This window comes from Solanum verrucosum, unplaced genomic scaffold (genome assembly GCF_900185275.1).
Source record: "Solanum verrucosum unplaced genomic scaffold, falcon-dt-bn FXZP01000054.1, whole genome shotgun sequence".
In the NCBI taxonomy this organism is placed as follows: domain Eukaryota; kingdom Viridiplantae; phylum Streptophyta; class Magnoliopsida; order Solanales; family Solanaceae; genus Solanum; species Solanum verrucosum.
Window position 1 is genome coordinate 183,710 of NW_026020199.1, and position 20,984 is coordinate 204,693.

The 20,984-nt window shown below is 32.5% G+C and overlaps 2 protein-coding genes across 2 annotated transcripts; both read right to left on the reverse strand.

The window, feature by feature from the left end:
• Positions 1-4,176: 4,176 nt before the first annotated feature.
• Positions 4,177-7,775, reverse strand: LOC125830001 (protein trichome birefringence-like 4). The gene is made up of 5 exons (XM_049509226.1): positions 6,679-7,775; positions 5,883-6,075; positions 5,194-5,387; positions 4,913-5,071; positions 4,177-4,627 (listed from the first exon to the last, which is right to left on the reverse strand). The coding sequence occupies exons 1-5, from the start codon at positions 7,773-7,775 to the stop codon at positions 4,255-4,257; spliced, it is 2,016 nt and encodes a 671-aa protein (XP_049365183.1). The 3' UTR covers positions 4,177-4,254.
• A 9,591-nt stretch (positions 7,776-17,366) lies between these two features.
• On the reverse strand, positions 17,367-18,337 carry LOC125829999 (uncharacterized). The gene has a single exon (XM_049509223.1). It carries the CDS (start codon positions 18,289-18,291, stop codon positions 17,557-17,559), a length of 735 nt encoding a protein of 244 aa, XP_049365180.1. The 5' UTR covers positions 18,292-18,337; the 3' UTR covers positions 17,367-17,556.
• Between the last annotated feature and the right edge of the window lie 2,647 nt (positions 18,338-20,984).

The window sequence follows — 20,984 nt, forward strand, 5'->3', positions numbered from 1 at the left end:
AAGAAGATATTCAATGTTAAGACAATGTCTTTTTAAATTTAATTAGTTTGATCTTTAAATGTTTAAGAAGACACCTCAAAGAATTGAAGATAGTCTTATAAAAGCAATGTTAAACATGATTGATTCAAAATTGAATTGAATTAGACAAATTAAGAAGTAGAAAGTAACAACAAATTTAATCATCTATATTTTAATTTTAATTACATCAATTGGATTTTTTAGAAAATAATAAAATTTTAAAAGTTTATGCATAATGTTGATAAAAGATTGACAACCAATTTATTAAAATGTAAGCTTCCTGAACCTGAAACTGAACACCAAAGATGAGAAATTTTAGCTAACACTCACCTAATCACCTTCATTATCAAATTTGAAGCTAATAAGTTGTATGGCATTTTATTGCTAATTATTTTTAAGAGGATCTATTTTTCCTGTGAGAAAGAGCAACATCAGGCTAATGGTAAACCAGAAATTTTGACAAGAGTGTTCATGATTTAATCTGTATGTATGAAAAGTAATTTTTGATCAATATATATATAATATAATTTTTTCTATGAAATATTTAGTTTTCCGACAAAGAATGTTGAATCGACCCCTCTTCATGTAGCTCCATCACTAGGTAGTGTCACACCATTTAGAAAAATTCGTGCCAACATGAAAAGTGAATACCTAGGGTGTGTTTGGTATGAAGGAAAATGTTTTCCTGGAAAACAAGTAATTTTTTTATTTATTTTCTCATGTTTGGTTTGTGAGTAGAAAATATTTTTCGAAAAAGATTTTTGAGTGTTTGATTTATGAATGAAAATTAATTTTACTAAAGAGTAGAAAATGATTTTTGAATTGAAATTGAAATTATTTTAAAAAAAATAAACTTAATTTTTTTGGGGGAGGGTGGGGTGGTGAGGCTGGTGTGGGCTGGTAGGGATGAGATAGGATAAAAAAAATTGAAATTAAAAATATTTTTAAAAAACAAACTTGATTTTTTTTTGGGGGGGGGGGGGGGGCGAGGGCTGGTAGGGGGCCTGGGGGTGAAAAAATGAAAATTAGAAATATTTTTTAAAAACAAACTTTAAATTTATTTTTTTTGGATGGGGGAGGGGGGATCGAGGATGGGACCATTATTTTTATATTTAAAAGTCATTGGTGCAAGTCGGACATTTTTGAAGGTTTTTTATATTTTTTGGTCATTTATGAAAAAAATAAAATTTTGATTTTTTTCTAAAACCTATTATTTTTTATATTTTAAAGTTATTGATGCAAATCGAAAATTTTCTTGAGGTGTTTTTATAAACAAACTTTAAATTATTATTTTTTTGTGTGTGGGGGGGGGGGGGGGGGGTCGAGAGTGGGGTAAAAAAATAAAAATTGAAATTGGAAATATTTTTAGAAACAAACTTTTAATTATTTTTTTGGTGGGGGTAGGGGGCTAGCGGGGGGGATCGAGGGTGGGGTAAAAAAATAAAAAAAATTGAAGTTGAAAAATATTTTTAAAAATAAGCTTTAAATTTATTTTTTCAACAAAAAAATTGTAATTTGAAGTTGGAGGAAAGTTTTGGAAAATGGTTTCCTTAATTTTTGAAGGGAAGTCATTTTACTTAAATTTGAGGAAAATGAGTTGATTTGGAAAAAAAAAATTAAAAACATTTAATCCAACCAAACATGAGAAAATTTCCTTCATACCAAACACACCCCTAATTGTAGGTAATATTGCAAAGTACATAGAACAACTACTTTCGAACAACACACACAAGATTTTTGGCTCTTTCTGTGGTCTTAACAACAATACAACCTCACTGGCTAAATGAACATCTTCCCTATTCTTTCCGGAGTTAATATATATACAAAGCAGAGGCGTATTCAGGATTTCAAGATCATGAGTGTACTATTACGAAAAAATTGATCTAAGATATAAACTTGATCAGTTTGATATTTAGGTTCTTATCACTAAAAATCGTTATATATATATATATATATATCATATCAAAGATATTGAGATCGACTAAACCCATTGATTGTATGTAATATATATCATCTGGTACGGGTAGTTATAAAACACATATTTGGTTTAATTTATAAAAAAAAGTTACTGTGCTAAAAAAAATAGGAATTTCTAATGTGACAAACTTAAAAATTTTGAAAAAATAAAGTTATATATATAAAGTGTTCAATAACCACTTAGAGAAATGTTATTTTAGAAAGATAAATAAGACAAGATAGATATAAGATTTAAATTTATAACCTCACTTAGAGAGGTCCAGTCAATCATCATTGCATTATTTGATCCTTCAAGTGTGGGTTCGCACATCTGTATTTAAATATTTTTAAAAAAAATATAGCACTACTATATATATGATTTTGGGAGGGGAGCAAGGATTCACATAAACCCGGTGACCCCTCTTACATACGCCCTCACATACGTCCATTTGAATAAATAGACTGGTCATTGAAGTATAAGCAAGATAATATCTTTTAGGCCTTTCTTTTCTGAATTTACGAAATTAAATTGACAACAATTTAATTGAAACCTTATAAAGATATTGTTCCACCTCCTTGGACCGTTTTACCTCCTTTAATGAGTCTACCCTACGCAAATTTGGATTGATCTGTATTCGGTCTTTCAATTGCCTTGACTCTTTAAGTTCTAGAGGCCAAAAGCTAAGCTTATATTCTCCTCGTCTCAAAATAAATGTTACTTTAGAAATTCGAAACAAAAATTTATATATTTTTCCACTAAGGGCAAATTTATAGTGTTGGTAATTATGGGTTCGTGTGAATTTAATAATTTATGCTTAAATCTTGCATATACACATTAAAAAATTCACTAAACATATCTATATCTATAAATATTTAGTTGTAAACTTAGTTGTTATCATAGTATTAAACTTTTAAATTCTGAAACCATGTTGAATGAATTAAGAGTGATGTAACATGATTGAGAGGCATTGGCATATTTTGGATTTGTACGATAGAACAATTTTTTATTCTTCTGCCATAGCTCAGAGTGGCCAATAGGACACCTTTAGGATATTATCTTGTATTAGCGGAAACGTGAAAATAAAAAATAAGAAAGAATAACATTATTTAACGTTGTTCGGATCAGAATGATCCTACATCCACCAGAGAACAACTACATGTAGTTAGGAAGTGGTTAGTTGACTTAGCTATTTTACTAGTTGCGTCGGTTAGTTAGATATAAATAGATGGTGGCATTTTATTCAACTCATGACTGTATCAATGAGAATGGTTCCTTGTCTCTCCAGTTTTCCTTTCCTCTCTTCCTGTTAAGCTCCATTACATTTGAGGTTTGAACCCGGAACTCTTTCATTCAAATGGACACCTATTATCAATACGTCAAAGGCATAACTTTTGTCAAGGGTGTCCAACTTTAAATATATATCCTCTAAATGTAGAATTTGACATATATATATACAACGTAATTTTCCGACAAAGGGTGTTCAATTGGACACCCTGGGATAGATAAGCTACGCCCCTGCAATCCCTCTGTTTCAATTGATGTGGCTTAGTTTGAGTAGGTACAAAGTTTAATAAAGGAAGAAAGACTTCTGAATTTCGTGGTCCTAAACATGTTAGTAGGTTTTTGTGGCTTTAAGAATATAGTTTAAAGTGTAAAAGGGAAAGTTTGATGTTAAATTGATTTCAAATATAGAAAGGCGTCATTATGTTTAAACAGACTAAAAAGAAAAGAGTGCCAAGCAAATAAAATGGAGGGAGACAATGTATCCATACAAGTTGTACCCATTCATTAACTCCAAAACAATACGAAAACCAAGTAGGAAATCACTTGTTTGAAGGAAACAGAATGATATGAAGTCACACAAGGGAAAATATGATTCAATGTTAAAAAGAGCCTTAATTTAGTTTAAACCATGCAAAAATAATAAAATTGAGATCTCATCTCTACTGTGCCAAAAATCGTGCATGACCTAGGCAATATCGTTATGAAGAGTAAGAAAATAAATTTATATATCAGATGAAAGATGCATATCGAGAGTATTTGGTCGATCAACAGGACAATCCTTAAAAGGATGTGTACATATTCAGATTTTATATAACATGGTAAAGTAAAAGTAACTTGATACTATACTATTGGATAAGTGGTTCCACATAGAACTATGTGTATCTATTAGCTAATAGCTTCGTTTCTGACTTCTCATCCTGAAAAACTACAACTAACTCTAGACATTTTACGCCAAACAATATATCATATCGATATAATAGTATAGCTATGTTTGCCTAAGAACCTATCTGCTGCTGTTGCTGTTTGTGTTGTTTCTGATAATGTTTCATCAATAGTTGTGCATATAGAAGCTCATTCCAGGTGTCTGGTACACCAGGAAGGCACCAATGGCTGCAATCTTGGTACCTTAACGTCGTCCTTCTCTCCTCATCTGTCATGTTTGGCTTCCTGTATACCGATGGATGTCCATCCTTGCGGAAGTCTGACATTATGGTAACATTCAAATAGTATACTGGTGACTTCATCCACTTTATCACATCTTCTAGCATTCCCATTATTGGTGGATACAGGGAAGGTGACAAATCTTTCTCATCCTGAAGTGGCTCGGTGTCACTATCACATTTTCCACCAGCATACCACTCACCTCCACTGCAAAAAACAAACAGCAACAGAAAACTTGGTTACTTTTGAATCTTCTCAAATGTTCGAGGATCAGCTAGCACATAGTTTGAAACTCGGTGGACAATGGAATTGTCCATCTATCATTTTGTACTTAAATACTAGGCTTTTTGTTACTGAATGATTTAAATTTGTGTTGTGTTTCTAATACACACATCACATCACGCGTCATGCTCTTACCAATGAACCAAGAAGGATTTTCTTGAATGTGATCTAGAGTTGAAGGTAAATTAGGGAACACGATATTTGAATTACCTGAAATGAGAGACTGAATAGCCTCTAAAGAAAACATCTGTCTTCTGAGGATCTACATTGGCCTCAATCCATCTTGCCCATGTTGTCATTGCCTTGCGAAATGCCTCAACAACGTTTAGTTCACCATAAACATGGCCACCTTCTTGATAGTAACCCTTCCTAAAAGTTTGTTAGTACAATAGTAAATTAGCATTCTACAATGAAAATCAAAATAAATATCATTTCTGCAAAAAAGATAAAACGTATGAATACATGATGAACGTAAAAAAAAAGGGTAGTACCCTTCAGATGTTTTCTCATGAGTCCACCAGTGTCCTGTGTTAAAGACAAGGACGTCGGCTCCTTTGTATTTGTCACATGACCTTTCTACCAAATCTAATCTGAGTGTTTCTTTAGTTGATCCATTCCCATCTGGAATTTCCCATTCTTGAACGAGAAATGTAGAACGTACAAACTCAACGGAACAATTAAAATCCTGCACACAGTTTAACAAGGGATCAACAGATTGTTTCAAGGAATTAAGGAAACTAAAATGATACCTAGTTATGATATGACATTGTTTGTTTCATTTCAGTTTTCAAAAGCTATGTCGTATATATATTGAAACAACAAGAACCAAGTAAATTCCGACATATAATGCAAGACTTCTTATTTGTTAAGTTAGCTTGGTCACTTTGCCTAATAGACTTCTTTTATCCAGCAATTTAGATGCATCATGTACAAGTCTTGGAGAAGAACCTAAAATGATGTACCATTACCTTCGTCTTCATTGTTCCGTTAGATTATTAATTTCCAAAACTTTGCTTCCAGCAATGCAGATGCATATCTACAACGGATACATCCTTAACCTCCTACTCTCTCCTCCTCCATCAGTACTCCTCTCACCTCCTTTTACTAAGATGCAACAACATTTTGTTGGATAATCTTGACATTAGTGGGAAGGGAAGATAAGTGAAATGATGAAACTTACCGCGAATATAAAAGAATAAGCACCCTCTTTCTTGAAATCTTCTCTCCCAGATACCTCAAAAACCCTATTCTTGTCTTCAACAGAATTTCTGAGCAGACAAACCATTGATTCCCACATATTCCTGTTCAGAGAGTCACCGACATAGACTAATCGCTTTCCTCTCAAAAGTTCCAACATTTCTTTGGCATCCAACCTGAAAAGTAAAGTAATACTGTTTTACAAAAAGAACATTACCAAAACTAAACCTAGCAATGCATAAAATTTAAAAAGGACAGACTGGTGCACAACTCATGCTATATGCAGGATCCAGAAATGGACATACCATATTTGGTTTATTATACGCAGCATTATCTTGCATTTCTGTAAGTGGTTGTTTCCACAATTTGAACCTGTCAATATCAGACGTAGTATTTTGGGGCATGTTACTCACTTGTAAGTAAGTTTAGGTTTAGGTGTGGGGTTTTGGTGGTTATTATTTACAGACACATATACAAGAAAACATTTTATGCGAAATGGTAGAGTACCTCCAACACTAGAATTTGTGACCTCCAGGTCACACTACAACAACTCTTAGAGTTTTTGCTAAGGTTGTCCTTGATGGAGCAAGGATTTGAAGCTTATCTGGATTCTAATCTTTCTAAGTTACTAGATTCTAAATCAACAATGTATACATATTCAATGGATTTTTAAGATAAATACAGGATTTGAACCAAGGCTACTACGTTAGGCCGATACTGTGTCTCTGCCTCTACCTAGTAATGCATATGCAATAAATAACAAAAGTAGCACTATTTACCTTGGAATGTTACAGTGCTTAGGCTGCCATCTAAAGTTCTGATAACCATTATCAGGTCTTCCATTTTGATAACAATCAAATGGCTCATCAATAAAAGGACAAGAACCAGGTTCATACATAGGGTTAGCATCATCTTTCACCCACATTCCATCAAAAACATCACAATGACTCATCACTTCCCACCAAGCCTCTTTCTTTGTCTCATTTTTCTCCGAATTCGACGATAAATTCACCTTTTGTCTCTCTTTCTCTTCTCTTTTACTACTAGATTTACCTTCATTCTTCAAAACCTGATCATTTTTCTCCGAATTCGACAACAAATTCACCTTTTGTGTTTCTTCCTCTTCTCTTTTACTACTAGATTTACCTTCATTCTTCAAAAACTGATCATTGTTCTCCAAATTCGACGACAAATTCACCTTTTGTGGCTCTTCCTCTTCTCTTTTACTACTAGATTTACCTTCATTCTTCAAAGCCTGATCATTTTTCTCCGAATTCAACGACACATTCACCTTTTGTCTCTCTTCCTCTTCTTTTTTACTACTAGATTTACCTTCATTCTTCAAAAACTGATCATTTTTCTCCAAATTCGACAACAAATTAGCCTTTTGTATCTCTTCTTCTTCTCTTTTACTACTAGGATCATTTTTTATGGAACTCTGTAAACCATTTTCAGAGTAATCATTCCTTTGACTAGGTGAAATTGCAATAAAACCATTTTGAGAAATTGAAGAATCATTATATGGAAGAGAGTAAACAGTTGAGTTTTCATGATCAGAATGAAAATAATGTGAGAAAATTGTGGAAAAATGTGATCTCCTACTATTCAGGACTTTTCTAAAAGAATGATTGATTGAAGGATTATTGAATACAAAAAAGATAGCACATGTGACAAATAAAAAAGTGAAAACATAGGCCAAAAACAACATAGATTTTTGAGTACTTCTGAATGTCGGTGTTCGCAACGAAGGTGAAAATAGACTTTTCCTTAACTCTGATATTCGAGGGCTATTATCTCGAATTTGCAATGGTGGTGGTGGTAACGGAAATGAACTTTGTTTTCGTGTTACTGGCAACGTTGGCGTTGAATCTGCCATCGTTTTTTTTAACAAAATTAGGATACAAATGAGAAAAGTTCGCAAGATCTAATTGTGTAATAAGAATGAGAGAATAGGAATAACAAAACGGATAATTGCATATTTTGAGATTTAAGGGATGGATGGAGTATGAGCTATATAGGTATTTTGTCAAATATGTGCTCCACTTTTTATGGAGTCAAAATGCTAAGTTGATCATTTCTTTATGATGTTCTTTTTCTAGTTTTAAACTAATTTCAAAAATAGTAAATAGAAATTTTCAACCTAATGTTTTGTCATAGCTCTTTTTGTTTGGCGTAGGCGCGTAGCAGAATAGGTTTATATTTTAAAAATAATTTTAAAAAGGAATATTTACACAAACAAATGGCCAGATTCATTGTTTACTTTCCTAATCGTTAAAATAAAGTCATTATGCCACCCCACTACTACTAAAAATCAACACCCCAAAGTTAACTGGTGCTTATTGTCGCACCAGGAGAGGATACATATATTATACATTGATTATATATATTTATATAGTTATAAAAATCATCTTGTAAAGAATAAAAAGAGCTTTCTTCTTCAGTAAACTGAACTAATATCATGTGGGTTGATATGTCAAGTTTCAAATATTAAATTGATTAGAAAAATTGTACTTGGAGCATAAAACATTTGCATAGTATATTATATTTTCTCCATCCATGTGATGCACTTAGAATGGATACAGAATTTCAGGAAAAAAGAAATAAAAATTTAAAACTGTTTTTTATTTAAAACAAGTCATAGATATATTTGTAAAGTTATAAAAATCATCTTATAAAGAATAAAATATAAAGTTGAATATTAAATTATTTTTAAATATAGAAAAAGATACCTCACATAAATTGAAATAATGTTTTTATATATAATCACTTTAAATTGCCAACCAATTTAAGGTATCTTTTACTTGTTATATTGACTTCTTCTTTTTTCGAAAAGATAAAACATATATCAGAGAAAAGATGCATGGGAGCCTTTAGTTGCACCAGTTGAGTGTATGATAATAGGATCAATGTTTGGGATATTGTTACTGTTACACAGTACACTACTAGAACTAGGGAGGTATATGATCGGATTGGTTCAGATTTTTCAACTATCAAACCAAACATGTGAATTTGTGAGCTTGCAATTTAGGTTATTAGTATGAGCTTTAACTTTTATATTGACATGTTAGGTTATTAATGTGAGTTTTAACTTTTATGGTAGTTTATTTATATATTTATTTAAATAACGGAGAAGGGCCTAAAATGCCCCTCAACTATTCGAATTGGTACAAAATTCTCGTTCATTCATCTTTCGGTCCCCAAATACCCCTGACATCAACCTTTAGGCTAAAAAATGCCCCCGATATTAACCAAATGGCTCATATTTGCCCTTATTTTTAACAGCTCCCCTAAAGTAAAATCATTAAATATTTATTTATTATGTTATCAAATTTGATTGGTCCAAATTTAAAACATTCTCAAATAAATAATAAAAAATCACATATAATTCATATTTTGACTTGATACGCTTGAAAATAATACTCAAAAAATATTATTTTCATGATATTTTCCTATTGGCCTATTTTAAATCAATACCAAATTTATTATAACACAACTCATAACTTGGGATCCATCTAAAATCCGCATCTAAATGTCCATCTAAAAAGAGATTTTTATTTTTTATTAATAAAAAATTTTCTATTGATTATCCAATTGTCTTGTTCATTCCCTCTTTTTACTTTTTAAGTCTTTTATTCTTAATTTGGATAACAAAGATTCAAACGTGAAATGAACTTACATGTTCATATTCTTTTAATTTATGTAATTATCACGGTGGGGTAGGGGTGGGAATAGGAGAAAAGATTATTTTTATTAGTTTATTTTGAATTTTGAGCACACAAAAAAATATATTCTATTGAACTAATTATTTCTATATGAATGTCCTTGTTATTTTTCTCCTTTTTTCTCCCTTGTTTTGTCATAAGTTGATTTTTTTTTTAAAAAAATAGTAGACAAGATCCAAGAGAAAAAAAGTGGAAGAGAGAGGAAGTGAAGGGGAGGCAGGAGGGGGGTGATTTTACTATAAAACTTAAAATCGGGTCAATCATATAATTAAGCCTATATATTAAGTAAATTATTTAACGCAGAAGTACTCAAAATACCCTTAAACTATGAGATTTGGTGCAATATTGTCCTGCCATCCACCTTATAAGTGTAGACCGTTAGAAATAAGGGTATTTTTGAGCCTAAAGGTTGATGTCAGGATATTTAGGGGCTGAAGGATGGATGAAGAGTAGTTTTGTACCAATTCAAATAGTTAAGGGACATTTTAGGCCCTTCTCCATTTAAATAATAATAGTAAAACATTTGGTAGGTCATAATTATTTCAGAGTGCATTAAATTATTTATTAATATATTTATAGAAAAACATTTGGTAGGTCAAAACTTGGTCAAATATTTTTTGAAATAGCACCTAATTATATATGGTGAACTATCAACAAAACAATAGGCCTATTTGGACGTTTGCTCTCCACCGGTTCGCAATCCTCCTTAACCGCAAAACTTTGTTTTACTATATTTGTAGTTTTTAACCATTTGTGGTTATTCTTAGAATATGTTGGGTTTTAGTAATCATTTAATTTATATATATTGATAACGTAAAAAGGATGTATACTATTAAAGATTGTTTATATGGAGACATGTTATACATGGATTGATAATGCATTATTTCATGTTAGATGTTGTATTATAAATTATAGTCTCTGGTCTTAATTTATGTGGCATTATTTAATCATATGGTTAAGAAAACAAGAGTGACATTTAAAACAGGTATCAGTGATAGACAAGTGATTTTTCCTTTGTATACATTTAGCTTTTGGACATGTGATATAAAATCATGATTTCAAATCAGTGTTTGGATATTCAATTTGAGATCATCATTTCATTTAAAATCCTAGATTTTCAAAAAAAAAATAAAATTGAAATTCTAAATCATTATTTTAAAAGAGAAAAATTAAATGTGAAACATGACCCATAAATCTTTATCATCGTTTTAAATTTTACGAAAAAAGAAGAAGAAGAAGGTTCATGTTTATCGTGAAGTGATGATATGCACCATGTGAAAAGTTTGTATTAAAAAATAATTGGCCACTACTCTTATTGACTAGTATATTTTTATAAGACTAAATGTATTAAAAAGTTTGTAATCACAAATATTTATTTTCACAAAAAACAAGGAGATGTGCAATTGGATATTTGATATTCAATATTGTGTTTATGAACTATAATTAGCTCATTTAGCAAGATAGTATGAGAATCAGAGAGGCGTAACTAAAGGGGGGTCACCGGGTTCATGTGAACCCATGGTCCCCTCCCGAAATCATATATAGTAGTGTTATATTTTAAAAAATACTGAAATATAGATGTGTGAACTCACACTTGAAGTATCACATAATGCAATTATGACTGGTTGCACCTCTCTCTGTGAGGTTAGAAATTTAATTTTTATATTTTTCTTTCTAAAATTAAATACCACTTCTCTAAGTAGTAATTGGTGTTTATATATATATATAGAGAGAGAGAGAATTGATTTTAGACCTAAATTTTAAAATTTTAACGGTTTTTAGTAGTAAAAACCTAAATGTCGAACCGATCAAATTTGTATCATAGATCACTCTTTTTATAACAGTGCACCCACCATCTCAATATATTGTATTTTTTTATATAGATTTCACAACTTATAAAATTTTCTTGTTTACAAGAAAAATGCAACTTAAATGTCCAAACAAAACTTAAATTTCAAATTAATTTAATTTGAAATCATAATTTTATATCGCATATCAAACTAGGCAAGGGAGTACAATATTAGACCGAATAGATATCGGCTCAGTTGGATTAGTTTCTTCTCCATCTATATTTTTCCAGAAGAAATGCTCATACTTCTTTCAAAAAATTAATCTAACTGTCATAATTATCTTCTTTTGTCATAACTGATAATCTCATAGGAGTATTCATCAGTAAATTAGGATGGTCTAATATGGAGTAGGGCTTCAAAAGGGACATTTTGAGTATCCATATCAAAAGGATCCTCCCCAAAAATACAGATCAAAACGGTTGCAACTGTCCCTTACCACCATTAACTGTGTTCACTTTCATTGCAAACTATAAGTCTCACAATTCTATGCATCAACTGGACGGTGATAATACACTTAAATTTTAAAATAAATATTCCTTCACATGAAAAGCTAATAAAAAAGTTATAGTTTGATCATTTACTGGCAAACCCATCAAAATATTTGTGTTTTATTTTACAGTGGAAATAGACAGAGTTGAGAGTAGTAAAGGACAGTTTGCTCATTTCTTGATGAAATGTCCATTAGAATGGGTCCTTCTAGTATATGGTGCCCAAAGTGCGTCCATTTTGGTGCCGGACTCTCTAACATGTCATCTGCAAGTTTCTTCTGAAAGACATTCTGTGTCACACTAAACACTGTCTATATAGAAAGTAAAATACAACATCAATCTACCCGATGAAATTCCACAAAGTAGGGTTTAGGGAGGGTAAAGTATATATATACCTTACCACTACGAGGCTGTTTCCAAAAAAACACTAAAAGAAAAGAGAAAAAAAACTCGTTTTGCACTTATGACCATAATGCCCAGCTGTTTGTTTTCCTTCGAAGTGTTGTTCCTTCGCACAGTACAAAATTTCAAAGAAAATCCAACTCATGCACCGGTATCTCAATCAAATACTAACCATTCCTAATGATGTAGATGATTACCAACCATGGTTTAGACTTTAGACGATACAATTGATAGAGTAACAATGACAAGTAGCTCGACTTCAATAGAGTTGGAAGCAACCCTTGCATAATTGTCTGGTATTCTGGAAACTACCCCAGCTCAACCCAAGCCCTTGCAAACCTCAGCAGTAGGATTCTGTAAGATAGTTTAGAGATAGAATTACCTCTCTATGACAGAACTGAACTATACGACTTGACAAAGTAGAAACCATGCTATTATAACAGCTATACCATATGTACAAATATCACCAACAAATGAACAGCACAGTATCCCAGCACTCGTTGGCTAATCAAAGTCAAAGCAGCCTTCTTCAGTTCAACAGGTCACCAGTAGAGCCATTGATTCTTCAGAATCTAACATCGCCATCACCTCTAAAGTTACCTGGTTTGGTTCCAAAATCAGTCGTTAATTCAGCAAAGAGCACACATTCATTGACCAACCCATTGACTTGGTAGCAGATGTTTCGAACGATTGTTGCGTACCTAAATCCAGTCTACATCCTAAAGAAGAAGCTGTTCAAAGACTACATCCTAAAAACCTTTTTAATTAAAATCATTATAAAACATGCTGGCACTTGAGCAAATATGCCAGAGCAACATCCTCAATTTTCAAACTAAAAGAGTTACAATTATGGACTCTTCACCCTGACTACTTCCCAAAAACGGTTTAACTTCAAGCGGCAGCTACTAGAACCCCAATATAAGGAGTGGGCAAACAACTAACAGAACTATAATGGCAAACCTAATGGATCACAAGCAACATAGAAAAACCAGAACTTGGAAGAGTAATCACAAGGCAGAAAATTAAACCCATGATATGTATTCTTTTTTTTTTAATTTATAAGAAAGCAAAAAAGTAAACTCTGGATATGGATTTCATGTATAGCTAATCTGAGCATAGTTGCATATGGTACCATAGTCTTGCATCATAGACCTCTGGCCTAAAGAAGTTTACGTAGAGAGTGTGCGTCTTACTTCTACATACAACAACAACAACAACAACAACAACAACAAACCCTGTGTAATACCAGTGAGTGGGGTCTGTAGGGTAGAGTGTGTGCAGACCTAACCCCCTTGAAGGAAGAGAGGCTGTTCCAGATAGACCCGAGTCTATGTGTAATACTTTTAAATGTATGGAAAAACAAAGAAATGAGACCAGCCTGGAGTATGACCAAAATTCTCACCTGGAAGATGGGGACAGTTAAGTGATGGACAACAGATGCAGAAAAGACTGACTAAGATCCCACACTTAAAAGTAAGTAAATAAGCACTAAAGGTATTTATTAGTCTGATACTTGACTTCCCTGCCCCGCTTAGTGAAAACCTGCCATCAGTCCAGTAGCTCAGAGCTGTATATACACTAAACAATTGATCAGAAAAACAAGCTAGAAGCGGAACCTGAGCAAAATTTACCTAAACGAGAAAAAGTACAAAAACTTGTGCCTCGGCTATTATGCAAATAAAAAGTACTTTAATTTTATGGAAGCCAGAACTTGTGCTTAAGCAATTACAAAAGCAGATAATTAAATTTGAAATGATAAGTGCAATGGTACATGAAGTAAAACTAAATTCAGGAGTTAAAATCTGCCAGAAATGCAACTTTTTAGCATATTTAGGCTCAAATCTTCCAAAATCCTACAAAAAGAGTAACTCCATCCACAGCTCAAGAAGCAATCACTTTATTTACATTTATTGTTATCATGATCTTTTTTTTCCTTGATACTATTAGTTTTGTTAGATAAATATCAAAACTAATATACTCCAGAATGTTTGGCGACATTCCTTTTCTAAACATCTTTCAAAAGTGGAAATTCATTACAACAATAAAAAAAATTGAACTTTGATGTAACATTTCTCAATCAAACTAACTTGTGAACCACTATTGTATACATTTTGCTCCACAATCACTAATATTTACATATAAGTCATAAAGTTTCAAAAGCAACATTCAATTAAATAACGCCATATAAAATGGGACAAAGTATTTTTATGATAGTCATGATTATCTCTTTCTACAAAACTATGTTCAGAATCAGCACCATAGAGCGCCACCCCCACACTTATAAGGAATGGAGCATGAGGAATGAAACCATATAAAGCTGAACTCAATCGATCTTTTAATAAATAAGCAATTATTGTAAACAGTTTCAATACCAAGTTGGTATCGCTAGTTACAAAAGCATCTGTGGAGTGTGGACTATACACCCTATGTATCTATGAAATCAATGAAGTCTAGCACTTAGATCTTTATATTTAAAACAAAAAAAAAAAGAAAAGGTTCGTGCATGGTTATAGCCTGTTTGGCCAAGCTTTTGAAAAGTCAAAAGTGCTTATTTTTTTTAAAAAAGGAAGTGCTCAACAACAGCATACCCAGTGTAATGCGTTTGGGGAGGGTAGAGAGTATGCAAACCTTACCCCTATCTTGCGAGTTAGAGAGGTTGTTTTCAATAGACCCCCGGCTCAACAAACAGTATATCAAAGCAAATCCAAAAAAGAACAATAGAAGTGAAGAAATCATGACAAAATACGGTAGAAAGCACGACAAAGCCTTCTGGAGGAAAAAAAAAAGGACCAGTAACTACAGCAAATTTGTTGTCCTCTCTTTCTTACATGAAAACAAAATTGTCAGCTCAATCATGAAAAAATGTTTTACTACATTGGTTTCAAATTTGACTTTGTAAGTTTTTAAGTATCATACTTTATAAGAAACTCACTCATAGTTAGAACTTCCGAATTCTAAATTCATTTAATTATTCAAACATTGCACTTTGGTGTGGCATTCTATCTATCAAACTATATTTACAACCACTACGTAGATATTGTCATCCACCACAACTGACAACAAAATATATAAAGCCGAAAAAAGCTCTATTAATATACACCATTATGCATTTTGGTAAAAAAGAAATATGACGAACACATGACAACAATGAAAACAAAAGGAAAAACCAATGAAAATCATAAGCATTATAACCTTGCTTCACGGAACAAAATACAGAATAAACCAAAATAAAGGCCACTAGAAAACAATAAATAGACAACGCCAATAAAGAGTGACATGTACATCATTAAATTCAAAAAACCAGGAGAAGAAAAATTAGCAAAACCCTAGATTTGACAGCACATATAGATAACAAATAATGAAGCCTATAAGAAGCAACTAAACAAAGATTAGAAATGGAGGATGAAATGCAGCAAACAGTAAAGCAAAAAAAGTTACCTAGCTTAGATTTCTTAAAGCTGCCATTGCCATTCATAAGGCTATATGGCCTTCCCCTTTTACAACCACCACCGAACTCCATTGAAGCAGAAGAATAACTCGCCTTTGCAAAGGTTGGAGACAAAAAGAAAAAAAGAAATTGAAACACTAAAATCTCAGAGAAGACGAAGGGTTAGCGCAAATTGCTACTCTAATATTGGCAAAAGTACATTTCAAATTGATTAGCCGAACACTCACTGCTACTCTCCAAAAGTACTTTTTCAAGAAGCACTTTCCAAAACAAGCAGATTTTTTAAGCGTTGCTAATCAGGTCTCACCACAAAATTCCTACCACCCCAAAAGATTTATCTTCAGAACATCTGTGACACTTATACCATGCCGTCTAGAAATTTCAAGATGTAAGATTAAATTCAACCCATAAGTACAAAGAATCATCATTTACCGATGACAGTGACCTCAAAACTAGATTGTACTTAAAATGGAAGATTAAATGAATACAGTTGGGAATGCTTAAAACTCAAGAATTGATGCCATTACCAAGAAGATCTCATGTATATGCCATACATATAGACTTCACCCTCTGTTACATAGATTTGAAGCAATTGAATCATATCCAAAACATAACATAAACACATGGGGCGGGAATCATTACTCATTTCTTGTTTATAACAAAAAAATTTAAAGTATATACATTTTCTATAAAAGAGCATACTTCTTGATTGAAGTAATATTATGAAATAGAACCTTACAAAAATTAAATGGAAAGTTTGAAGAAATACTTCACGACACTGCATTGCTTAACATGATAATGTTGAACATAGAAGAGGTTTCTATCTCTAAGTGACTAGTATGGACAAATAATTAATCTAATTGATGCTCTCAATTGTAAAGTTTTCTCATTTCCTCTAGTTGTACAACACACATAGGAAATCCTTCAAAGTTGACCGCTACAGACTTGACGTAGTGAAAATAAAATCCCAACACCCCCACCGCTCACAAGGGAAATAGCAACAACCAACTTCCCATATTTACTAGTACGGGCACTGATGCACCTGCCACCAAGCAGACTCTAATAGTTAACCTGGGCCTTTTGGCCTCTGCATCTGGTTCAGCAGAATACCATTCTTCAAAGCTTTCCACAAGTTACCACGTGCTTTGACTAGGTACTGCAAACAAGAAGCATTAGGTAGAAATAGGTCAGGTCTTAAAAGGTACATCCAACAACAATGACCAATTCTATGCTGCATTCAGTTTTTGTTTCTTGTAACCTTTTTTCCAAAGTCTGAAATCTTTAGCAAGTGTACTTATCATTTCTTTCCTGTGTTTTACGTAGAAAAGGTCTATTTTTTCCAAAGAGTCTCCTCTTAAAACTAGCTTCATGGCAAGTTTCCTAGATCACCAAATCAAAATTTCCATATAGAAATTTACAGTAGATTCTATTGCCATAGAAGGCTTCAATGTGGGTGTATGTACATAAAAATGCTCTAGTAAACTGCCACCAAAAGAGTTTCAATGTTCACAACAAATATTAAATCTCTATAGAATGCATCGAAAACTCCACATATGAACTTATGATAAAACACGAACATCAACTAAATTTTGATCCTATAACATAACATTTATATCCTATATTTCAGCATAAGAGAGGACACCACTAAAAAATTGATCTTTTTGGGCAAAATCGAAAGACATTGTAGATAAAAATCATACCCAAAAAGGATAATTATATACATATCTATATGTTTCTCTTTTTAACTTCAAGCATCAACCATCATTATATCACCATCTTCATCGCGCATTGCATCCAGATCCCTTTCTCTAAGATCATCATCAACATCCTCACCAACTTCAGTCAAGGATGATGCTGTTGATACTAGAACAACATTATTATCTCGAAATTCTCTACCACCAATTTCACCATCCAAAATCACTTCTAGTTCCTTTTCAATTTCATCTTCATCTTCTTGCGGCAATTTATGCCGACAAAGTGGACAAGTATTACTCCGATTAAGCCAAGGGACAATACAATCATTATGAAAAAAATGCTTACAAGGCAATTGACTCGCTTCCGTATCAATTCCAAATTCCTCCATACAAATCGAACAGTTTTTCGATGATTCATCGATTTTCACACTCGGAAGTGAGTTGAGAAACGATTTAAGAGTCGGTGAACGGAATTGAGTTGAGTTAGACAACTCAAACGAAAGATCGTCGGAATCACTCTCATCGGATTCAGTTTCGGAATCGGAATAATCAAAAGTAACAGAATTGTTGGTGGAAAGGGTAAAATTGGTAAGAGTTAAATGTTGAGAAAAAGGCATAAGACTGGCAATGGTGTAATTAGGGAGGAGGTGGCGATGAAAGCAGCGAGGGCAACGAAAGGAGGAGCTGACGCCGGCGGTGGTGGTTATGTGAAAGGCATCGTTGCAGTTGTAGCACCGGTAAGAACGGCGGTTACCGGCGGTGGAGAGGGTGGCCTCCGTCATCGACATGACGGACTTTTGGTGTCCTCTTACTCGGTTTCCTCGAGGCACACACTATAGTCTAACTTATTTTTATTTCATTTTTGGAGAAAAGTTAAGAATAATGTATATTTAAATTGTTTTGTTCATGAACCGGTGGAATATATCATCATTATTATATTTTGACATCAAATTTTATGTTATAAAAGATATATTTATATCAAAATTATTCCTTTTTTTGATATAAATTATTGAAGTTAAGGTCAAAAATACATTTTATATCTAAATTAGCTCATTGATTAGTGAAACACACCTAGATGCTGACTAGATCAAATGGTTGTCTAGATATGCTTTTAGGCGTATGTCCATAAAATTTACATCCAACTAATATAGGTTCTATTTGATGACATATTAACTTTTTAATATATCCTTAATTAACTTTTTTTAATATTCTAAACTCTCCCCTTTATGTCGGAGAAATCAATGTCATGTCAGAGACGAGATCACGACTAAGAAGGTGGAGAAGAAGATGATGGATGTCACAGTGGAATAAATATATTTATATGGTGATAGTTTTAACCTTTAAATTTCATTTTTAATTTAGTATTAATTTATTTAGATTTGTCATGGTAAAATTATTTTTCTACATGAAGTGTCACGTTATATAATGTTTAAACAAAAGAGAGTGCACACATCATCATCAAAAATAAGTCAAGGAATGTTTCGCTAACTATTGAGTGATAGTTCAAGTACAAAACTTTTACTCTCAATAGTTTAGATATGAAACTCGAAAGACTATGATAGTTTAGTTTTGACCCTTTTAACTCTAAATATTATTATTATTATGTAATAAATGTCTATTTTTGTATATTTGTTTTGGAGAAAATTAATAACCCTAAAAATGTTAGTAATCCTAATTTTGAGACCAAGGAAGTTTTCCTTATAAATAAAGGATTTTTCTTGGTATTAAATCACGGAGAAAAATGATAAGTCTTCTCTTTTACTTTTTTCTCTATTATAGTTTTGTAGTATTATTTTATAATTTAATAACACATTACATATAAATGTCTAACCTTTTATTGGAGTTTAATGCACATTATTATCGTTTTCAAAAATTAAAGTCCGATGATGTCACTCACAAACTTACTAGTAATCGAGTGAGAAAGAAAGAATAGAACTCCTTTGTGGAGGAGAATAGTTTAACAGTATGTAATTAAGATATGTTTATATAACTTTTTATGATGTTTGGTTTAAGTAAATTTTGCTATACGAGCCTTTTGCTCATTAGTATTGATTTAATTTATTTTTTTTTGCTTCACTTGTAAGGTTATGTGTTGTGTTTATGTAACTGTTATTACTTTGGTGTTTATTTTCAGAAAAATGATCATTAGAAGTGTCAGAAATATATCTTGTCTCAATTATTTGATCGATATCTTTTAAAAAGATATTTTATATATTATTGAATTTAATTTAAATCTACTTTGTTACAAATCTATTTAATGGTGGATGTTTCACTTGATCTATTTCTAACGTAATGTATCTATTTATTATATTAATTAATTATCATTCTAACGTATTTGTCAAATGCTGTAAAAGGATGGTTTGAATATCCTATAAAAGGGTAGTCTTTCAACCTTATGAAATACACTTGAAGAGATTTATATTTTCCATCACCACTTGTCTTACTATATTGTTTAGTATTCTTATATTTTCCTCTTGTTTTACAACACGTTATCAGCACGAGTCTCTAACCAATTGAGACCTACTTAATTTGGGATTATCTTTTTTTCCTAAAAGTTAATCAATTTTCATTTAGAGTCAGTTTTCATCATGTCGAATTTGTCAAAGATTGAATTTGTGGCACTTGACATTTTTGGAAAGAACTATTTGTCATGGGTACTTGATGCTGAAATTCACCTTACCGCTAAGGATCTTGGTGATTGTATAATAGAAGGAAATAAGGCATCTGATGCTTATCGTGACTAACGACACTAAACCTACGGTATGAGTGTCTACGATCGTTGATAGTATAGTAACCCAACTAAAGGTTGGGGTCGTGTCCCAAGGGAGCGGTTTTGAGAATTGATAGAAAAATAGAATTTACATTCTAACTAGTCGTAGCTAAAGACATTTGCGATAAAAGACATTGTAAATTAAAGGGGGTGACACAAAAGTGTCAAATATCAAAGGGGGTTTTGTAACAAGTACTAAAACAACAAAATAAACAAGAAAATCAAGTATGGGGAAAGGTTCTTGGGATGTGGCCGCAATATAAGTTGAGATAAATTGTTAGGTATATGCTTTCGATAGGAAATTCGCAAAATAATAATGACTAGGCTAAACTTTAAATGGAAATAAGTTCCCTCTCGGGCAACTTACCCCGTTTCAAATGCATTCCTCTTGGACACCCATTTGTCGCATGAAAACCAGCCTACGCATTACTCCACTCACTCTCTCGAGCTGAGTGTTAGGATATGGGACTAGGGCTCACCCTCTCGGGCTGAACCTCATGTAGACCCACTCCTTAGGCCATCAGTTTAGTGGTTTTGGTTTCGCGACCTCCCTCTCGGGCATGCTGAAAACACATAGGTGGCTTTGTATTTGCAACTACAAACCCTTTAGATTAAACCACAACCACTAGGTGAAATCACCATTAAAATACATCTAACCTATCAGCAAGCAAGACCCAACAAGAATATCAACTCATATTTGCTAAATCACAC

Excerpts from the sequence above, each read along its gene's own strand:
- LOC125830001 (XM_049509226.1), bottom strand. The coding sequence starts at position 7,775 with ATGGCAGATTCAACGCCAACGTTGCCAGTAACACGAAAACAAAGTTCA. Across the intron at positions 6,076-6,678 it reads AAGCACTGTAACATTCCAAG|GTTGGATGCCAAAGAAATGT; the intron begins GTAAATAGTGCT and ends TTTACTTTTCAG. Across the intron at positions 5,072-5,193 it reads CATGAGAAAACATCTGAAGG|GAAGGGTTACTATCAAGAAG; the intron begins GTACTACCCTTT and ends ACAAACTTTTAG.
- LOC125829999 (XM_049509223.1), bottom strand. The coding sequence starts at position 18,291 with ATGTCGATGACGGAGGCCACCCTCTCCACCGCCGGTAACCGCCGTTCT.